Source organism: Notolepis coatsorum (assembly GCF_963971535.1).
Source record: "Notolepis coatsorum genome assembly, chromosome: 7".
Lineage (NCBI taxonomy): Eukaryota > Metazoa > Chordata > Actinopteri > Aulopiformes > Paralepididae > Notolepis > Notolepis coatsorum.
The window spans coordinates 43,779,999-43,801,745 of record NC_140171.1 but is presented as its reverse complement, the minus strand read 5'-3'; the positions used below and the strand labels follow the sequence as shown (position 1 = coordinate 43,801,745).

The following is a 21,747-nucleotide window of genomic DNA, read 5'->3' as shown; positions in this document are numbered from 1 at the left end:
TTGTGGCTAGAAGCTAACGTTAGCTCACGCTAGTTAGCCAGCACCAAACTGATGATATCGGGAGCTATCAGTAGCTAGATAACATTAGAGACAACGCTGTGTGTATTAAACAAAGGTGAATAGATGACTGGGCCATTTTGTTTAATGCTTGTTAAGATTAAAAGAGGAGCTCTGAGCTAACAGGGTCTGATAGCTAACGTTAGCCAGCTGCTCATGCAATCGGTAATGCTAGCAGAATGAATGGATGTAAACTTTATTTAACATATTGCATAATGGGTACAATACAATACGGCTCAATACAAACAATTGTTAAGGGAATGCAGACTGTTGTAGCTTGGACTGGGGTCCTTATAACAATAACTTGACAACACATGGTAGCTGCAGCTATTTGGGAGAAGGGCACGCAGATGGTATCTACTGCGCATGGGCGTTTTCGCGCTACTCCAAAACGGAAAACACAATTTAGCGTTTTCAGTAGGGCCACAACGTATCCGCCAAAAAACGCATTTCTGTGTAAAAGGGACAGCAAACGTATTCAAAAACGTATAAAAACGAGCCCAAAAAAAAAAAAAAAAAAAAAGTGTAACAAGCGCCTGAGCATGAACGCCCTGCTTCATATTCACACAATTCCATTCACACCTTGGAGCTGCCCAGTACAACCACAGTCTGACACTGTTGACCACTAGGAGCTGCCCAGTACAACCACAGTCTTACACTGTTTACCACTAGGAGCTGCCCAGTACAACCACAGTCTGACACTGTTGACCACTAGGAGCTGACCAGTACAACCACAGCCCGACACTGTTGACCACTAGGAGCTGACCAGTACAACCACAGCCCAACACTGTTGACAACTAGGAGCTGCCCAGTACAACCACAGTGTGACACTGTTGACCACTAGGAGCTGCCCAGTACAACATCAGCCTGACACTGTTGACCACTAGGAGCTGCGCAGTACAACCACAGTCTGACACCCTTGACCACTAGGAGCTGCCCAGTACAACCACAGTCTGACACCCTTGACCACTAGGAGCTGCCCAGTACAACCACAGTCTGACACTGTTGACCACTAGGAGCTGCCCAGTACAACCACAGTCTGACACCCTTGACCACTAGGAGCTGCCCAGTACAACCACAGTCTGACACTGTTGACCACTAGGAGCTGCCCAGTACAACCACAGCCTGACACTGTTGACCACTAGGAGCTGCCGAGTACAACCACAGCCTGACACTGTTGGCCACTGAGCAAGTTTTACATTTACATTTACATTTAGTCATTTAGCTGACGCTTTTATCCAAAGCGACTTACAAGTTCTGTACGACAAGTCATCAGGAAGGGCACAACTCTATCAGCTGAGTAACAATGTTCATCAAAGTGTTGAGTGCTACAGGGTTAGTTTATTAGGACAAGTGCATGATAGTAAGGTTAGTTAGGGTTAGATTTAGATATTTTTTTGATTTTTTTTATATATTATTTATTAGGGATGCTCGATATTGGCTTTTTTACCGATACCGATATACCGATATTGTCCAACTCTTAATTTCCGATACCGATATCAACCGATATCAACCGATACCGATATATGCAGGGTTTCCCCCGGCAAAAAACGTAATAATTTCAGGTAATTAAACATTACATATCTCTTGTCGTGTAATTAACACAACATTATGCATACTTTGACAATAAGTAAAATAATAATTTGTTCTTACTTGCTTGCCTGGGTAAATAAAGGTTAAATAAATGTAAAATTAAAAAAACAAATTAAAATTTGTTTTTTTGAAAACCGATACCGATATTTTTCGATATCACATTTTTATGCCAATATCGGCCGATAATATCGGTAGGCCGATAATATCGGACATCCCTAATTATTATTATTATTTTTTTATTTTATTTCAGATAAGTTTTGTTTTATTTGTCACATATGAAGTACATGTACATTACAGTGAAATGCTTGGTTCTTGCAACTCAACTGGAGCAGTTGGGGGTTAAGTGCCTTGCTCAAGGGTACTTCAGCGGTTGGAATTGAGGTAAATGGTAAAATGGCTGCATTTATATAGCGCTTTTATCCAAAGCGTTTTACAATTTGTTCGTCACATTTGACCGATTCACTCACACATTCACACACTGACGGTGGAGGCAACCATGCAAGGTGCCAACCTGCTCATCAGGAGCAATTAGGGGTTAAGTGTCTTGCTCAGGGTCACTTTGACACGCTGCCCGGGAGGAGTGGGAATCAAACCGGGAACCTCCGGATTACCAGATGACTGCTCTACCTCCCAAACCACAGTCGCCCCCAATTGAGGGACAGGAGAGAGTTATTCATTCCCTTCCCTGCCCAGATTTTTCCTGCCAGTCCGGGGATAAACCGGCGACCTTCTGGTCACAAAGCCACTTCTCTAACCCTATCTATCCCCTCTTTCTTTGTACAGTAGTCGTGTTGCAAGTCTCACTGAAACACATTGTCATATTTGTTATGCAAAGCATATGGTTTTTTTTTGCATGCTGTAGTAATCTCAATAGCATTCAGGTTCAGCATATGTATTAGCTCACATGCACATGAGGCAGATTTAATTTGTCATTGCATCATCCATTTTAGACCCATAATATTCATATGTGTAGCTCCTATATTCCCCCACGGCCAGAAGTCACCAATACTCCATTACAAGTTTCCATGCCTGGTTTAATACTCGCACTGTGGTGGGACAAAGGAAGAATGGCTGTGCGACACCCGGGCAAACTGCACATATTTTTAGGGAGAGAGAGAAAGTGGGCAAGTATTCTGTACATTCTGTTTATTGAGGGAGAGTAGGAGTGGACAAGGGTAAAAGGGGTTAATAATATACAGCATGAAAAAAGGGGGGTCAGGTAGAGAGAGAGAGAGAGAGAGAGAATTACAGGAAAAAGGGAGAATAGGAAAGGCTAGATGTGCTGGAGTGTAACCTCTGTTCCCACCTATCACAACAGTTGTATAGTAGCTACAGACGTAGAGAGATAAAAGAGAGACAATCCCATTGGAGCAGCTGCCGCTCTGTAGAGAGACCAGCGGCTACGGAGAGATAGAACAGAAGGAAAAAAGAAAAGAAGAGAACGTTTGAAGATTCAGATTCAAATTAATTCAGCTCGGAGACATTCATGGCGAGTGACTAGGAGACAGATGCAAACCGTTTCTGACACGTTGACGAGGAACGTTGACCCGTGCACTAGTTGGCAGGTACCGCGCCCTCGACCTTTCAGATTTGGCTGTCGCTTACAGCCACAGGTTCCCTCAGCGCCATTTAAACACGTGTTTGACTTCCCAGGCAAGGCCTCACCTCGTCAACCAGCCTGCACATAAACACACACACATACACACATATGGTCAGTGACAATTCAGGACATGGCATAATCAGTGATGTCATCAGGGACGTCCAACTGGCTTTCACGATAATTTCCTTGATGATGACGATTCTTTACGAGAGAGGAAAAACAGATAAATGGAAAACCAGTGACACTGTCAGCTGAATTTAGATAGACATTGATTAAAGCTATTGATTGGTGGTCAAAACCACAGGCTTACTGCACCCCTGCTGTTGTCAATCAAGTCTTTGATCTGGCCCCCACCCTCCTCCTCCTCCCTCGGCCCCCTCTGTCCCCTGTCTCTGGCCCCCGACGCCCCTCCCCAGAGAAAAGCCATTTATGAACTCAACCCCTATTACTGTTTAATAGTGTGTAAACAAGAGGGTGGCCAGACAGAACATGGTGAAGCATTAACCTCTATCTGTCTGTCTCTCTTCTGTCTCTTTTTTCGTCTGTCTCCCTGTTGCTCTCTGCCTCTCTCTTAATCTCTCTTTCTCTCTTCTGTTAAATTCCCTCTGGTCCTTCTCTCTCTCTCTCTGTCTCTGTCTCTCTCTCTCTGTCTCTCTCTCTCTCTCTCTCTCTCTCTCTCTCTCTCTCCGTCTCTGTTGCTCTCGTCTCATGCCCTGTCTCACCCTCTCTCCTTCTCTCTCCCTCCCTGCTCCTCTCCCATTCCCTCTCCCCAGGGTATATGGAGCTGTATCCACGGAGTGCAGATCGAGGAGAACAAGTCGACCATGGACTCCCCCTCGGCCACCATGAACATGAATATGAACAACACCCACTCCAACATCCTGCGGCTGCTCCGCACTGCCAAGGACATGACGGCCATTCCGGGTGTCAACGGCTCACCTCACGCGGCACTGGATTACAGCCACGGTGGCCGCAAGGCGGACATCCATGATGTCCAGGAGCAGCGGCGCAGTCTGGCGGGCCACCCTGTCGACTACAAGGCAGCACCGCCCTACTTGCCGGACGACAACATGTTCAGTGACTACATCAGCGAGGTGGAGAGGACTTTTGGCAACTTGCCCCTGAAGGACAGCAACCTGTACCAGGACCACTACCTGCACCACCACCCGGCCGCGGCTTTGGGTATGTCCGGCCCCCCGCCTAACAGGCCGCGTAGCTTAGGCAGCGCTAGCTCGTTGGAGGGGGGGATGTTCGATTGCGACAGCTTAGGGGGTGGGGTGGCGCCTATCTTCACCACCCAGCCCCGCGCCTCCATGACTCACAGGAACACCAATAAGTTTGACCTGATTGCCGGCCACGCCCCTGCGGGCTCTGGCCAGGGGGGTTTCAAGGCGGGCAATGTCTATGGGAGATTCTCCTTCAAAGGAGGCGCATCCAGCACAGGCATCATTGGGGGTCACGACAGGTACTGTGGCGGAGGTGGGGGTGGGGTAGGATCGGGTGGAGATGATGGGAACATCCGCTCGGATGTGTCGGATATCTCCACGCATACCGTCACCTACGGAAACCTGGAGGGCAACGCCAAGCGGCGTAAACAGTACAGGGACAGCCTGAAAAAGAGGCCAGCCTCGGCCAAGTGCAGAAGGGAGCATGACGAAATAGAGCTGGGCGGCTTCAGGAGGAAAGCCCACCACCACACTGTCCATCACCACTTCCCCCACGGCCCCCAGGCCCACCGCTCGGCCTCACCGCCCCTGGAGCGGAAGAGAGGAGGAGGAGGAGGAGGGGGTAACTCTTCACCTTATTCATTCTGCAAAGACAAAGAGAACCTGAGGGAATTCTATGCGGACCAGTTCCGCTCCAAGGAGGGCATGGCCAAGTGGGATCAGGAGGGAGGAAGCGGTGTGGGCGCTGGTAGTGGCGCTGGTATCTCTAAGAGCTTAGTGCCTGTAGAGGACTTCCTAAAAGGTAAAGGCAAGAAGCCTGAGTGTAAAGGTGGGCTAGGCGCAGCATCGGCAGGGCAGCAGGCTCACACCTGCTGGGAACAAGGAGTGTCCGGGCTAGGAGGGGGGGGCATAGCAGGGGGCGACTGGGAGTGTCGTAACTGCCACAGTGTGTCTCACCATGGGGGAGGTGTAGCGGGAGGGGGCCCAGCTAGTGGGGGCGGGGGGAGCAGTCGCCCCAGCTCCGCTAGCAAGCGGTGCGAGTCCTGCAAGAAGCAGCCAAGCAGCCTGTACAACATCAGCGAGGATAATAACACGATGTTCAGCAGTGGGAAGAGTGGTGTAGCGGCTGGCCAGTCACAAACTCAGGCACTGCGCAGGAAGCTAGGGCCAGGGGGAAGGGTCTTGCGGAGGCAGCACTCCTACGACACAGTTGTGGACCTGCAGAGAGAGGGAGCCGGCCACATGGGTGGGGCAGGAGGGGCAGGCGGAGGGCTTGGGGGGCAGCTCCCCCCGCCACGAAGCGTGAGCTTGAAAGACAAAAAACGTTTCATGGAGGGCACCAGCCCCTATGCCCACATGTTTGAAAGGTATGCAGGCGAGAGGGAGTCTTTCTGTGGTGGGGAGAGGGCAAAAGGAGGCTCCTCTTTCAGTTTGTTCCGTGGAGGCGAAGGTGGGTTGCACCGCCGGTCGGTTGGGGAGAGAGACCTGAGGGACAGAGATAGAGCTATGATGGGAAGTGGGGACTGTGGTGGTGGTGGTGGTGGTGGTGGCGGCAGAAAGGCCGGGACTTACTCCTTGTCTAAATCTCTCTACCCAGATAAGGTGAACCAGAACCCCTTCATCCCAACCTTCGACGACGACCAGTGTCTATTACACGGTGCCCAATCGTACTACGTCAAAAATCCACAGACGCAGCAAGAGCAGCAGCAGCTACTCAGCAACAGTCAAGGAGGAGGGGACTTCCGCGGCCCCATGGGAGTGACCTCCTACCTACCTGCATCCGCCACTGCTGGGGTGATGTCCAATGTGGCGCCCAGGTTCCCAAAGGAGCTATGTCAGGGTGGGGTGGGGGGCCCCATGGGGAACCACCTTGGGGCCAACAAGGTACTGCCAGGGGGCAGGGACGCATTGGGCTTGGGGCAGGGACAGAGACCCTTCAATGGTGCCAGCAACGGACACGTTTATGAGAAGCTCTCCAGCATTGAGTCTGACGTCTGAGAGACAAGATGGAGTGAGATTGAGATAGAGGGGTGGAGAAAAAGATGGGAGAAGAGAGAGGCGGCATAGGCTGATTGCTTCTCTGTGTGAAGAGGATGAGGAGACACTGTATTACTCGTCTCAGACCACTAAAGGGAAAGAATTTGGATAGTCGTCCAAGGCCACTGAAGACAGTCTGAAGTGAATTACAACCCAAATGGTGATAGATTGTTCTGAAGAGAGAGAGGATACTACTGCTGCTCTCTGAGACTCAGAGGGAGGGAAGGAAGAAGGAGGGGAAAGATTTTCTTTTTTTAATCTCCCATCTCTGCTCACCTTCATACCCTCATTATCTTTCCCTCCCTTCTGCCGATCCTTACACCAAAACAAACGTTTTGCTTAGCAACAGAAATACAATCATGAATGAGAAATCAAATGCTTTTCGTTGAAGTAACAGGGTAAACTAATAATAATTGTATTGATAATGTTAATACTTGTTGAATATGATTCAGATGTTTATGACGATCAGTTTGGGCTTGTTTTTCTTTATGTTTTCTTTTGTTTCGTTTTTTTTACTTCATTTATTGAAATAGTTCATGTTGTTATATATTTGTACTGTTGTTAATTATTTGCTAGCTTACCAATATTACAGGTTACAGATTGACAGGTTAAATCCTGTATGGATCTTTTTTGGGTTCCTGTAATTTGGACTCTATTCTTAATTCTTAATTATTTCTCCATGTTTTAACTTTTTTTTTTTTTTTTTTTTTTATCATGTGCTGTGAATTGTATGTGAAAGGCATGACTTGCTGAGTACATTTTGTGTACTTATAATTGGGAAGGAGGTCCTTTTTGTCACGGCTGAGGAAACAGCCACTTCATACTGATTTGACGTTTTCTTCTAATTTTGTTTGCCTGGCAGTATGGAGTTGGTCTCACATATGAAGCTGGATGTGCCTTACAGGATCCACAATGATTATCTACACACAAGAGCTCTTGTATCGCTAGACACAGCCGTCTGCAAACGATTCAGCAAGATTATCCCACTGTTTCCTTCAAAAGGTTGGCATCATTACCAAGAACCCTGTTTTGCTTTACATGTGAATATCCACCGGAAAAGGTCTTGATATGAATAGTGCATGTGTTACATTAAGGGCATTAAGAGTTTCATGGGTATTATGGGCTTTGAATAAAGCCCATATTTATTTAATTAACATTATATATTTTTGCCCAATTGTTTTGAATAACTAACTGTTAAGTTTCAGTTTTTCATGCCTCATAACCTCAAGCCCACAAAAAAGGTTTGCATCATGTTTTTTTTTTGGTGTAGGATACAACAGTACACTAAATATATGCAAATCACCTTTAATGGCCACATGTTGCTTTCATGGCATTCCACTGGGTTTGATTGTCAGGAAATGGTCATAATGGTCTCTAGGAGCGAGGATCTCTGTTGCTGGAATGAACAGTCTGGCGTGTTAATTATTTCATGATTACAGCTATAAGCCCTGCCTGCCATATTAGAAGGTCGCATTTGAAGAACGGAGCGAGTGAATGAGGATCGGCTGCTGTGTATTTGACTTTACTGGGGAAAAAGGCTAGAGGAAGTTCATTATCTAACAGTATATTTTCCCCAACAATAATATGTCATGAACCTGATCCTGCACCTTTCACATGATGATGACTCGACCTTAGAATATACCATGTATTTACATTACTTCTTTAAAAGGGCATATACACAATCTATATGACTGCTTTGGAAATGTAAGGTCATGGAGTAAATCGTACATAAGGTATTAGCCACCAGTTACAGAGCTGTTTAATATTCTTATTCTCCTCCAGTTTTTGTAAATACCAAGAATCAGACAACATGTAGGGTCCATAAAGACAGACAGGATGTAACTCACTTTATTACACTCATCTTTCTTTCCCAATATGTTGCACAAGCATAAGTTGAGAATTATTAAGGAGTAACTTGTTATTTATTTATTTTAAGATATAACTTTGACTCTTACTTTTTGGGACCAGAATTTGTTAGATTTATTAGGAATTTCATGAACAAGTTTGATGGAAGAATTTACCTTTGTCTCTTTTTCATCCGAGTCCAATGTCCTGAGTGCGCATTGTGCACTACAAGATGAACAGTGTATATTCTGAAATAAACACATATATAAGTTATGTCCTAAGCAAGATTTCAGGCACTGAGTTATGTAGAAACCATTGCCTTTGCCAGTGAAGGACTTGGCGCGACGTCCATCAAAGGCACTAATGATGACCTCAAGGCCACTGAAGATCACAGGCAGGCCAACACTGCTCATTCACAGAGGAATCGATTATACAAATAATAATGTAACTATATATTGTATCTTTGTATGATCTCTGGCTCTGATCCGTCACTCCCATCTAAGTGTTGTAATATACTATTCAGGACACCTATCCTCCATTTTCAGTTGGTATCCACGACGTGGACTTGAGTTGTCTCTGACCACGTTTGTTTTAGTCTATTGCCAAACCAAATTTTACAATCTAAGCACAATCTTAGCACAGTCTTTGTGGATCTCTAATTTGATTACTGTAACATCCCAGTCAAACTGTTGATGATTTTCCTTTTCATGATTGACAAGTCAGCGTGTATGATACTAGGAGTCATTGTAAGGACTTGCATGATTACTCTCGGTTTTAGTTAAAATTTCCTTTTTTAATCTTAGACTATTTTAGCCCAATGGGTGTTTTTGAATGATATTTGGAATTTTATCAATTTCATTGATACTGATCCATGTGGTATTGTAGGCGTGTGTGTGTTTGTTTGTGCAAGAAAAGACAACAATTAATCACAAAATGTTAAAATGAAAGAAACTGAATTTTCACTGGTGTAGCCAACATGTTTTTGTTAATGTTGGAAGAACAATTTAGGTTTTTCTTGATATTTTGCGTAAATGCCCTTGAATGAGATTGAGGTCTTGGTTAATACATTATTTGTCATTAAATGAAGCGACAACCTTTTTTCATTTCAAATCCTTTTTTTTTTTTTTTTTTTTTTACCTCCCGGTATGTTTAATTCTTTCTGTCGTTGTATGTGCCTGAATACATACACTTTATTACCTCTGTGTGTGTACTCGTGTGTATGGGAGAGAGAATGATCATGTGTGAGAGAAATAACTGTTTACTGATATGTACTATAATGCTGTATGTAAATAATTTACCTCCTAGTCACATACTTTTGATTAAAAAAATAAATGTACAAAATGGCTGAGAATAAATGTTATTTGGAATACATGTTTGATTTGGAGGTCCCCCTGCAAAATAGTTTTATGAGGACTTAAAGGCCAGGATGTGTGCAATCCTTTAACGTATTCATAAAGCTAGTGTGCACATTAAGTAGAGCAAAGGCTATTACAGCTGGTGTGTTTTGATTTCATTTTCATTTTGGTTAAGGGACCAGTTTAGAAACTTGTCAAAGAACAAACTGCAGCCTCACTGATTAGTACACACAGGAGGCACACTAGTATTGCATTTCTACAAGTTATTATTTCTCTCCCTAGCATAACCTTCTATTTTATGTGTTTCTAAGAGAAAAATGTTTAAAGCATAAATATGTCATTTCAAAGCTGTACAGATTGTGAAAAATGTATATAACAAAAATCTAGTTCATCTTCTCTCTTTTTTTGTATGGAAAGAAACTGTGTGAAGAGAGTAATGAGAATCTGATTGGATATTTAGTACTATTGAAAATGAGGTAAACACAGTCAATGTGAATATAAGTGCTGAGAAATATTCTTCTGTCTCTTTGTACTAAACAAAGTGTTGAGTATTAATTAAAAAAAAATTGAGAAATCTCAAAAGTAATCCCCCTTTCTTTCCCTCAAGAAATGATTTGATATTTATTTTGACATTTGGTCTGGTTCACAGGTCAGTGCTGTGTATTAGGATTTTGTTCTCATACATTTGACATTCACATACACAGTGCACATGTGTTCTTATAGGTCATAATGCTATATACTGTGGTGTATGTCCCATGCGTCGTTTGGAATGGACGTGATCACTCTTTTTGCCTTCACTCTTGCGGTTGGTTCGCTGTCACGGTTAGTCGGAACACCTGTCCGTCCTCTTGTCGTCCTCATCCCTCTCTCCCTTTTCATCTTATCTCTGTGTCGCTCACCCCCCCCCCCTATCGGTCCTATCGGATCCTATCGGTCCTCACACAAATAGCACTTTCAGATAAGACTGAGGCTACACTCGAGCATGCCGGAGGAGCTTTTGTAGCACGCACAGAGGAGAAGAGAAAGAACGAATGAAAGAGAAAGAGAGCGAGAATGAAAGAGCCAGGGGGATGGGGAGGTTAAAAAAAAGACTGTAGCAAAGTGAACAGAGCAGCAGAGATGAAAGCGGAAAAGATTCCCCCTCTCTCAAACTCCCTTTCTTTTGAGAGCCTTGTCCTGCAAAAGGGGTTATTTAAAGAAACCAACTCATCCGAATACGTTGATGTGTTAGATTTGGTGAACGGATTCAATATCTGGGTGGGTGACGGTTGCGTGCTGCAACACAAGAATGACATGGGGGGGGGGGGGGGTCACAGCAGTACTCCCTCCACTCTCCACTGTGATGATAATCAGTAATCTGTGAATCAGTTTTTCCCCATCTCCTGTCTTTTAAAACCTACCCCTCACTTTGTATCTGTTCTCCCCCGCTCACCATGTTTCTTTCTCTTACTCTCTCATTCACACACACACACACACACACACTCTCTCTCTCTCTCTCTATCACTCTTCCGTTCTCTCTTGTTCCTTCTCACTCCTTCCAGTCCTTTTCTTGTGCTCACTTGCTCAGCCTTCCGTCCCCACTCCAAACCAACAATCTCTGGATGCATTGCGCAACACATGTAACTACTTCTTGACAATTAACCGTTACCTAGCAACTGGCTCTTTTTCCAGAAATGGGGGGGGGGGGGGGGGGGGGGATTTGTACAGTATACTCACACTGTCTTGCTGGATTGGACGCAACAATGCATCGACATACAATACCAAAATGGAAAGTACAGCCTGAGCCTAACGCCCACACATACTGGTATAGAAGAGAGAGGGAGGGAGAGATAGAGAGAGAGGTGGGGGGTATGATGTGCAGATTATGGGATGGAAATAGGATGAAACACTTGCGAGTAAAATCAAAGGACGCTGAGAAACAGTGAGTGAGTGTGTCTGTGGATGCATGTGGAAAAGGGGAAGAAGAGAGGAGAGAAGGAACATCGATACCGCAGTTCGGCATGGCGGATGACAAGTGGAGTCAGGGAAGAGGAACGAGACAGAGAGAAGGAGAAACTGGTTGCTGTAGAAACACTGCAAAGTTTTAATGAAGGCGTAAAGTTCGATCTCAGTGCCCACAATATACACACAGTCACTCACTCAAACACACACACACACACACTTTCTCTCTCCCTCTCTCTATCTCTCTCCGTCACATTCACTCATGTTGCCACACACTCATTATATGTAGATAATAGGCACCACCAGCCGGATCCATGAGGGCTAATCGTGACTTCAGCAGAGTTAAAATATATCCAGCTGTCACGAATCAGTGTGATGTCAAATCTACCTGCAGCAGTGGCAGACGGACACCACTGACACCATGTGGCACAAACATGGCAGCCTCACGTTGCAGCCCGCCCTCCTGAGTCAAGGGCATAATACTCTCTCCTATCCACTTAGGGCTTGTGTCCACTCCACAGCGGACGTTTTATGAGTTGTCAGCTCCTTTCTGTCATTCATTTCTATGCTACAGACTCGACAGGCGCGCTCCTTTTCCCAGCGCCGCGCCTCGCGTTTTAGCGCTCTCGGCGGCAGTGTCTTTGGGCGGAGCGCTCCCAGCGCCTAAAGTTGAAACTATAGTTCAACTTTTGGAGAGGAGCGCCGCTCATCAAGGTCACTTTTTCCGACCGACCAATCTACATCGAGCCAGTGGCGGAGCCGTGGCATTGGCGAGACTCAGGAAAACGCTCTGAGCTTTTTTTTTTTGCTTTTCAAAGTGGTCCGTCTTGAAAAAAAAACGTCCTCTGTGGACACAAGCCCTTAATCGACTTAGGGGGCTTTCTCACTAACCATTCAGGGTCGAATCACAGCCCGATCGCACCCAAAATAGGTGTGATCGTCCTACTGAGAACGCTCCCCCCGTCCCCGGGGAACGCTGATTCGCTCCAAACCTGGACCACTTCAATAGGTGGTTCCGGGTGCGCGCCAGTGGGAGTGGGGGGCGTGGTGTACAAGCTTGTACCAAAACACGGGAGAGGCTTGCTGTATCAACTTGCTGACACACACAACGTCACACATTACTGTAATGCTTTCATGCTTGCTTGAATTTTGGGCAGATAAAAACATACAGCAACAACTGGACAATACCCACAAAAACTATATTTATGGGCAATTTGGCGAGTTCAGACCTCAACCAAACAAGCATGTTGAGCCTCACGGCTCAGTGGATGAAAACATGAAGCCACGTTACAAGCCCAAGACTTCCTAGCCCCTTCTGTGACTGCAATGTGCAAGCCAGGGGCTTTTGAATACACAGTCACTCGCAGCTCCATAGTAGCCAGGCTAATTTGGACCACCAAACACTGCTTAAAAGCTTGGGGTGGGTCCGAAATATATCAGATATAAAGCCCCTGGCTTGCACATCGCAGTCACGGAAGGGGCTAAAGACTTCCCTGGGTCGCATTAGGCCTGGCAACTTTTTTTGCCATTGCTATGTCTACTATACATTGGTTTCTTGTTCGAATGCTTTTATTTCTATAGACCAGTGGTGCCCAACCAGTCGGTCGTGATTGACCGGTAGATCAATGACATGCAATATAATTGATGCGAGCAATGGGCTAATGTTAGCTGCTAACTAGTAATAAATAGGCTTAGCGTTAACCCTGGAAAACGCTCAAAGCGGACTCCACGACACCAGTTCCATTCGTGAGAAAAGGGGGTGGGTTATATTGACGACGCTTGACAACAGAGATTCAAATATAACTTCATATTTAAATTTGTTTCTTTATATCAGCATCCAGTTTCCACCGCCGTGTGTTAAAACTCTTCCTGTGTTGACGTTAGAGCGTGACATCATCGCCTACGGCAGCTTACACGCTCAAAACGCAAACCGTAAACAAAACCCGGAGCGCACCAAGAGGCTGTGGGACGATTAAAATGGATCCCAGAATTAGAGAGATTGGTAGTTCCAGTGATGTAATGTAGTAACTGTATGTAATTATGTATCATTATGATCTGTTACAGTTTGCATACCCCTGCTTTAGATTATCTATGAAATAGAGCCATGGATATGAAATGCCTGACACATGTATTTCCGATCATGGGAGGAAAGAGGCTTATGTTCCTTCCAATGTATGTCTTTTTCTTTCATGTCCAAACTCTCTCCTTAATATACAGAGTAAAGCGGTGAAATGATTGGGCTATACGACTACAAGACAACTTTTCAATCAATACGTTACTCCTCCATAGCTGATGCACCTTAGGCACAACATAATGTAAAAATACCATTTTGTGATGTCACAAGAACATGTGAAAACACAGGATGATTCATATAACAACTTTATACAATTCATATACCAGATATAATACATTATATAATATTTGCAGAACCTATTTTGTTAATATACTATATCACCCCCCCCCCCCCCCCCCACACACACACACACACACACCTCACAATAGTCTAAACTTTCACTCCATCTCTTTCCATTCGAACAACGACCATCTATCTGTCGCTCTGAAGCACCCTCACTTCCCCGTTCTTGTAGACCTTTACCCTCCTCCTCCTAACCACTCGAGTCCCTCTCTGTGGGGTCAGTCTCACTCTATTTCTATGGGGGTATCTGGCCAGGTTCGCCACCCCCATTCTCATGCTCTGAGATGCCAGCGCCTTGCCACCCCCTGCCTCATCTCCTTCCTCCCAGTAGCCGTGGCGACGGAGGAATGGTTCCAGGGTTGCTAGGCGATGAGTGAGCTCATTGATGCGCCTGTGCAGCAGGGAGACTTCACGGAACAGGTCGTTGACAGACTCAGACAGAGGGCGCACCCTGCAGGATGCAAAGAGGAAGCTCAGTTACTGTACAGCAACTGGACTGTACCATATATAGACTGTACTGTACAGTGGCTCAAACTTCAAAGCGATGGAACACAGGCAGCATTCTGAAGCAGTGGAGGTGAAACACTACTGCCTACAGCTGAGATGGAGATTAAAGGTGCTGTAAGTGGTATTTGTCAGTAAAATTGGTCTCCCTAGATATTCTTTACTTATTTCAAGCCAAATTAGTTTATTGCACTAGCAGATTATTTTACTTGTTTAACGCACATATTTGCTTAAAACTAGTTTTCTATTTCTTCTTTTTGTCACACCATTTGTGCAGTGTTGAGTTCTCTCTCCTGATTGGATAAAGTGGGAACAGAAATGTATTTTCTGTTTACTATAGAGCGGAGGGACTGGGAGATCCATGTTACTGACCAAACACTCCGGGCGGGAACCATAAAGAATGGATTGCACGGTGCTAATTGCACCCTTACTTACAATTCATTATGAATTGAAAATGGGGGACCCTGATGTAAACAAGACGAAAGTCTTTCTCTGGTCTGCATCCCCTTACTGCGCGGTGATTGATTGATTGAAAATTGTATTAACAGATTGCAGAATGGGTACAATACAGTATGGCTCAATACACACAATTGTTAAGGGGATGCAGACCAGAGAAAGACTTCCGTCTCGTTTACATCAGGGTCCTCGATTTTCTATTCATCAAGACATTTATGACATACAAGACATACAAATATACAGTACTGTTTAAGAGAAAGAGATCATATAAAGATATATATACATTGGAAGGGGAAGAAACTGTACATTGGAGGGGGTTGGGTGGGTGGGGGGGGGGGGGGGGGGGGGTTTGGACATTTACCGGGGCCAGTTTCTAATTGCAGCCACGCGTAGGTGCTCTTGAGAGCGGTTTTGAAAGAGGGTAGGGATTCACATTATTTTACGGCTGTGGGTTCCACATTGTTGTGGCATAATTGCGAAACGTGTTTAGTCCCTTGTTTGAGCCGAATCTGGGTTGAACATGATTTGTGGAACTCCCTCTTGTGTTGTGGTCGTGGATTGATTGATTGGGGGAGGTTGGTAGGTAGGAGGTTGGTAGGAGGGGTGGAGGGGGCGGTTGGGTAGGTGGGGTGGGGTGGGGGGGAAACTGTACATTGGAGGTGGTGGGTGGGTGGGGGGGGGGGGTTGGGTAGGCGGGTGGGGGGGGGGGGGGTTACTTTACATTGGATTATCGACTAAACCTTACTTGGTCCCAAGAAGAGGGTCTGGAATTCACTGACCTTTGGGAAGTATTTCGACATGTACATGGGTATCTTAGTGGTGTAGTGTATCTTGTAGACAAGGCCCATTGCAAGTTGCTGTACTCTGTCGTCTACTCTAAGCCATCATAGGTTGTCAAAATGGGCAGGGGTAAAGTGGGTTTTAGGAGTAAGGTCAAACAGTAGTCTGACCAGTTTGTTTTGTGATGTTTGTAGTCTTGTTTTTAGGGCCTTTGTGTTATGGATTGGTGTTGACGAGGACCCAATTGCAGAACAGAACAAGGAGAGAGAGCAGGCAAGACACAGAGGGTGGAGGTCAAAAATAGAGCTTTACTAAAACAAGGCAACCAGCAAAGGTATATTCCAAAAAGCATCAACATAAACCTCAGCAGTGCTGGCAGAGAACAAAATACAAAAACGAACTAACACAGGGAAAAACAGGAATGAGAGCAACAAACAGCTAAGCAGTATACAGACCAGAGACAGACGAACAGGATACAGGAAACACTAACAACGAACCGACACTGGAGAACAGGGAAGCACAATATATAGACAGACTAATTAACACATGGGACACAGCAGGGCAATCAGCGAAACGAGAAACACATGGGGGAAAAACATCCTGACAGGATACTAACACAGACAAGAACCAAACACACTGGGAACAACACTAAAGGACAAGAATAACATTTAACAAAAGCACAGGAGCACAAAGGGTAACAGACACACAGGGAGGGATAACAAGATGGGGAGAAAACAGACACACAAATGGAGGAGGAGTAGTGACAGCATCTGTCCAAGAGGTGGGGGTACAGGACCACAGATGGAGGGAGAAACAGAGGGGGCTTGAATATGGGTGAAGAGGGAATGTGGGTGCAGTCTCTGGATGGGGGGAAGAACTGGTGGACCGTAACACTTTGAGGTGCTTTGGTACCATGAGGTGCAAGCATAGTCGTAGTACCCTGGAATGAGTGCTCCTGTTAGAGTCTTAAAGGTATTCTTGTTTACCAGAGAGGAGATCCGGTACAAGAATCTTGTTGTTGCGGCTGGGTGGTGCAGCGGACATTGCGCTTGTCACCAACACAAGAGACACCGGGTTCGAATCCAGCTGTCGGCGTTGCCTCCGGCTTGGGCCGGCCGTCATACTAACTCAATTGGCGGGTGGGAAGTCGAAGGGTGGTAGTCTGGTCGTTATGAACAGTGACTCCTACAGGTCGGTTGGGGCGCCTGCACAGCAAAGTCAGGAAAAATGGCGGGGGCAGTGTGAGCCTCCTACACGTTACTCCTCGCCAAAATGAGAGTCCGCGCTGGCAGGTGAAAAGATGTGACAGGCTGCCTCCACATGTATCGGAGGGGACATGTGATGCAAGGCTTCTATCCTCCCTACAACCGGCCAGTGGGGGGCATATGCGAGCAACGATCAGGACAGGGGAGGGAGAATTGGCACGAGAGGTAAATTGGGATGGGGAGAAAAATCACAGAAAAAGAAGGAGAAAAAAGTAGAAAAAATTAATCTTGTTTGTTGGTTGACTTTTTTGATAGTCTTTGTCACAGGAAAGATTTGCCTCTAGGATGGAACCCAGGTAGGTAATTTCTCTGACTTTTATGAAGTTCAGAGCATTTTTTGTCTCTGGTTTTCATAGCAGTCAGTATGTCTGAGTGTATCCATGGCTCAGCGCCATGTAGAGCTATTTAACACGTTATCTTAACAATAAATACCACTTTAATCTCCTTCTCAGTTGTAGGCAGTTGTGTTTCATGTCCACTGCTTACAGCACCTTTAAGAAAATCGAAGTGAATAACATAATGGGCTTTAACAGACAAATGTATCATGACAGAATTATATACATGGGGACATCTATTGGCAAAAGTGCCTGTCTTCATTACTTCAAAATGTTGCCCCAGGATATCATGGCCTTGAGCAGATAAGGGAAAATAGTCTTATTCACTCTCCCATCAATATAATCTAGGATCAGAGCAATTGCAATTTCCATCACTCATCAATGTCACATCTTAAGCAGAGCATAGGGACAAGTTTTACAGCAGATCTCAGGCACTTACAATAGTTATGTCTGATCATCACTGGAAAATACCTGATGATGGAAGTCACGGCCACTTAAATGCATTGACCCTTGCACCTTAAAGCCGTGATAGTAAAGTAACCATGTCATGAACATGTCTATTACCTGGAGTAGTCAGGCAGCAGTGCATTGGGCTGGGAGTGAAGTAGAGTCTTGATCTCGCTGAAGATCCGTTTGCCCCAGGCGTCCAACACTCTGGTCACACTGCGCACAGAAGCTACGTTCACATTGTCAGCTGTAGTCAAAACATAACCACAACCACAGTTTTATTTTATTTTTTGAAGATAAATCCCAACAATTATTACTATTAAAGCCCTAATCTGGATTGTTTTTGACCGTATATGTGACGGGTAAATTCACATTCCTGAAGAATTTGACTTGTTGATGGAAAATATGCTTTTTGGAATTTATTTTAACCCATTAATAATCTGAATATAGCTCTGTTTAACGCCAATGTTTAGACATTACCAACATAAACAAACGTATTACAGACCCAAAATACAGCTAATACAATTAAAAACTCATATATACCTGCTGTCTAATGTTAGTTACAACTATGAAGAGCTCAGTCAATCAACTATAAAATGAAAATATGTCTATTATGATTTTTCTTTTTTTGTGGAGGGGCAAACCCATTTGTTTACATTTTAATCACTGACTGGGCCTTTGACCACTAGGATAACCCACCATGACATCCTGTCCTCTTTTGAATTTTAAATAGTCGTTAAGCTAATTTCCTTCAATTTACCAGTAAATTAATTATTTCCTATAACCTATCAAGGCCTTGTAACCTATTAGCCACTCATCATACAATGATTCATAGGACTCATATCTAGCATAAATGTATATCAAAGCAAAAGCCCATGAATTACCTCCTTCTCTGTAGTTCCAATACCCATAATCCAGTTCATTTTCCTCGCCAACTGAGTGTGCCATGGTTGCCATGGCAGCAAACATCAGCACCATCATCAGAGTGGGAGGGGCCATGATGAGAGGACAAACACACCCCTTTAGAGAAGCAGAAACACAAAACATGTTTGTTTTTTCCCTCGGAATATTGGCACTAATTCCACTCCCTAATGTGTTTCTTTTCAAATGTGGGACACTAACAGAACAGAAGCGTGGACAGAGAGAGAGGTCAGAGAAGAGAGAGAAAAAGAAAGTGACGAAACACAGCACTTGTATTTCCATGCAAAACCAGCCAAGAGACTCCCAGGGGGCCGTAAGAGATGAAAACATCTCTTGGTCTTACGAACACGAGCACATACACATGTTGGAGTGATGTGGCTATCTCAGCAGAGTCGCCCCGATGTGTTTTTCAAAAGCATCTTGGAGTTAAAGAGCACATATTAACAGTTAAATGACTCTGGTTGAAAGAAGATGACAAAGCTATTGCTATATGATGTCAGATCAGTGAGAGTGAGACACATCTTGTGACCTTGTCTAATTTAGCCAATCAGATGACTTTATTTGAAGGCCTGGAGAAAATGGGTTTTGTTGTGCAGGACAGTGCTGTGCGACTGGTATGGCGGTGGAAAAGAATGACCCCAATAAATCCAGTCCAACCAACAAACAAACACAAGCCGACAGAGGCGGGTTTTAAGGCCTTGATCTCGTGGTGCAAGAATAACGAGAGAAAGTGAGAGAGGGTGCAGGGGCGAGAGACCCAAGAAAATGGGAGTATAAAAAACAACAACAACAAAAAAGAGGAATAACATCCAGATGAGAAACGTGGAAGGGGAGCTGTGATCCATTGAATCATATTGGCACGTCATAAGCCGATGACTCATTTATGAGGTATTCCAAATGTTTTCACAAGACGGCGTCATGCTACAGTTGGAGACTGATCAGACTCAACGGACACAACGAATTAGCAACACCAATATCAATGGATACAGCTGTCCAGACGTATGTTCAAACTATGCATGTATTTATTAATGCAACCAACCAACCAACCAACCAAATAATCAAACAGGATAGTTTCCCAAAACCGTTTTCTGAAGATAAATATCCTTTTCTGTTGTTTCTGAGTACTGGTGCTATGCAGCATTTCAACAAACAAACTGCATCAAATGATTGCAAACTAACAAATTCACTAACATTGCAAATTGAAAAGTACAGTATAGTAAATGAGACACTACTTACGCCTTAATGATGTTGTTCCTGTTCCAGATGACTCAGTGTCTCAGTGGGACAATGTCCTCAACCAGGACCTCTGCTGCTCTGCCCTCTCCACTACTGTAATGCTCTGGACTTTATTTCTTCTTCTTCTTCTTCCTCTCTCTCTCTCTCTTTCTCTCCACCCTTCCCTTGCAGCTGCAATGCAATTAGGAGACGAGCATGGTAGGGATGTATGGACCCATTGAAGAAACTCTTTTTTTTGTAGGCTAGAAAATTCTGGTACGTACAATCTTCACACCCGGACACACCCCGTCTGCCTCTCTCTCTCTCTCTCTCTCCCTCCCCCCCTCTCTCTCTCTTACATACACACACACACACACACACACACACACACACACACACACACACACACACACACACACACACACACACACACACACACACACACACACACACACACACACACACACACACACACACACACACACACACACACACACACACACACACACACACACACACACACACACACACACACACACACACACACACACACACACACACACACACACACACACACACACACACACACACACACTCTGCTGTCCAGCTGCTGCCTCCAGATGTGCGGTGTCATCTCTCTTCATCTTGAGATTTACCTCTCCTTTATTCTCTCATGAAATGTTCTCTTCTCCTTCTCTCTGTCAGTTTGCTAGAGACTGATGTGGGTCAGTGGCAATCATGTCAATATACTGTGGCTGATGTAAGTGTAATATGGTAGAAGCTCTCCCATGCCACGTGAGTTATGGCTCTTCTTCATTCCTCTCTGGTTCCCATACATTGCCCTCTAAACTTTGCCCTCACAAGGGCTCTGCGACAAGAGCCAATACCTTCCATATTGAGAGTAGGCATAGCAGTGTTTTTCATTTTTGGAAATCTATAGTAACTAAACCCTCAAACATCTGTAATATATCAATTCCACTCACGGCAGCAACATTACTTTTAAATAGGGATGCTCGATATTGGCTTTTTTACCGATACCGATATACCGATATTGTCCAACTCTTAATTTCCGATACCGATATCAACCGATATCAACCGATACCGATATATGCAGGGTTACCCCCCCCCCAAAAAATGGAATAATTTCAGGTAATTAACATTACATATCTCTTGTTGTGGAATTAACACAACATTATGCATACTTTTGACAATAAATAAAATCAGAATTTGTTCTTACTTGCTTGCCTGGGTAAATAAAGGTTATAGAAATGTAAAAAAAAATAAAAAATTATAATAATAATTGAAAACCGATACCGATATTTTCCGATATCACATTTTAATGCCGATATCGGCCGATAATATCGGTAGGCCGATAATATCGGACATCCCTACTTTTAAAACGATATATCTTTACTACCAACATCGATACAACAGAAAATTATTATTCTGGCAGGCGTTACAGCAGCCAAAAAGCTGATTGCAATGAGATGGAAAGAACCAGAGAGACTCACAGTAATTAACTGGTCCCTGACATTGCTGGATGTTATTTATTTGGAGATCTCGACTGCTCGTGTCACGGTTGGAGTGGGACAGGCCAGCATTGAGCTGTGGGTTGCCACGGCCGAGAAGGTTAAGACCACCATATAGCGGCTGAGCGGGATTGGAGTGTTGGTCCTGGGGGGTCTAGGGGTCGTGGGGTGGGAGGGCGGGAGTGGAGGAGGAAATGTCTTTTGTGGTGTCTGTGGTAATATAATTTGTTTTTATTTTTAGGTTCTGTATTTATTATTTTTGTGATTCTACTGTCATTATTGTTA

The 21,747-nt window shown here is 44.7% G+C and overlaps 1 protein-coding gene across 1 annotated transcript; it reads right to left on the bottom strand.

The window, feature by feature from the left end:
* Positions 1-14,091: 14,091 nt before the first annotated feature.
* On the bottom strand, positions 14,092-20,189 carry LOC311232041 (uncharacterized protein). Its single transcript, XM_084318709.1, has 4 exons — positions 19,955-20,189; positions 18,682-18,817; positions 17,915-18,044; positions 14,092-14,461 (listed from the first exon to the last, which is right to left on the bottom strand). Exons 2-4 carry the CDS (start codon positions 18,794-18,796, stop codon positions 14,140-14,142), a joined length of 567 nt encoding a protein of 188 aa, XP_084174835.1. The 5' UTR covers positions 18,797-18,817; positions 19,955-20,189; the 3' UTR covers positions 14,092-14,139.
* Positions 20,190-21,747: the final 1,558 nt, after the last annotated feature.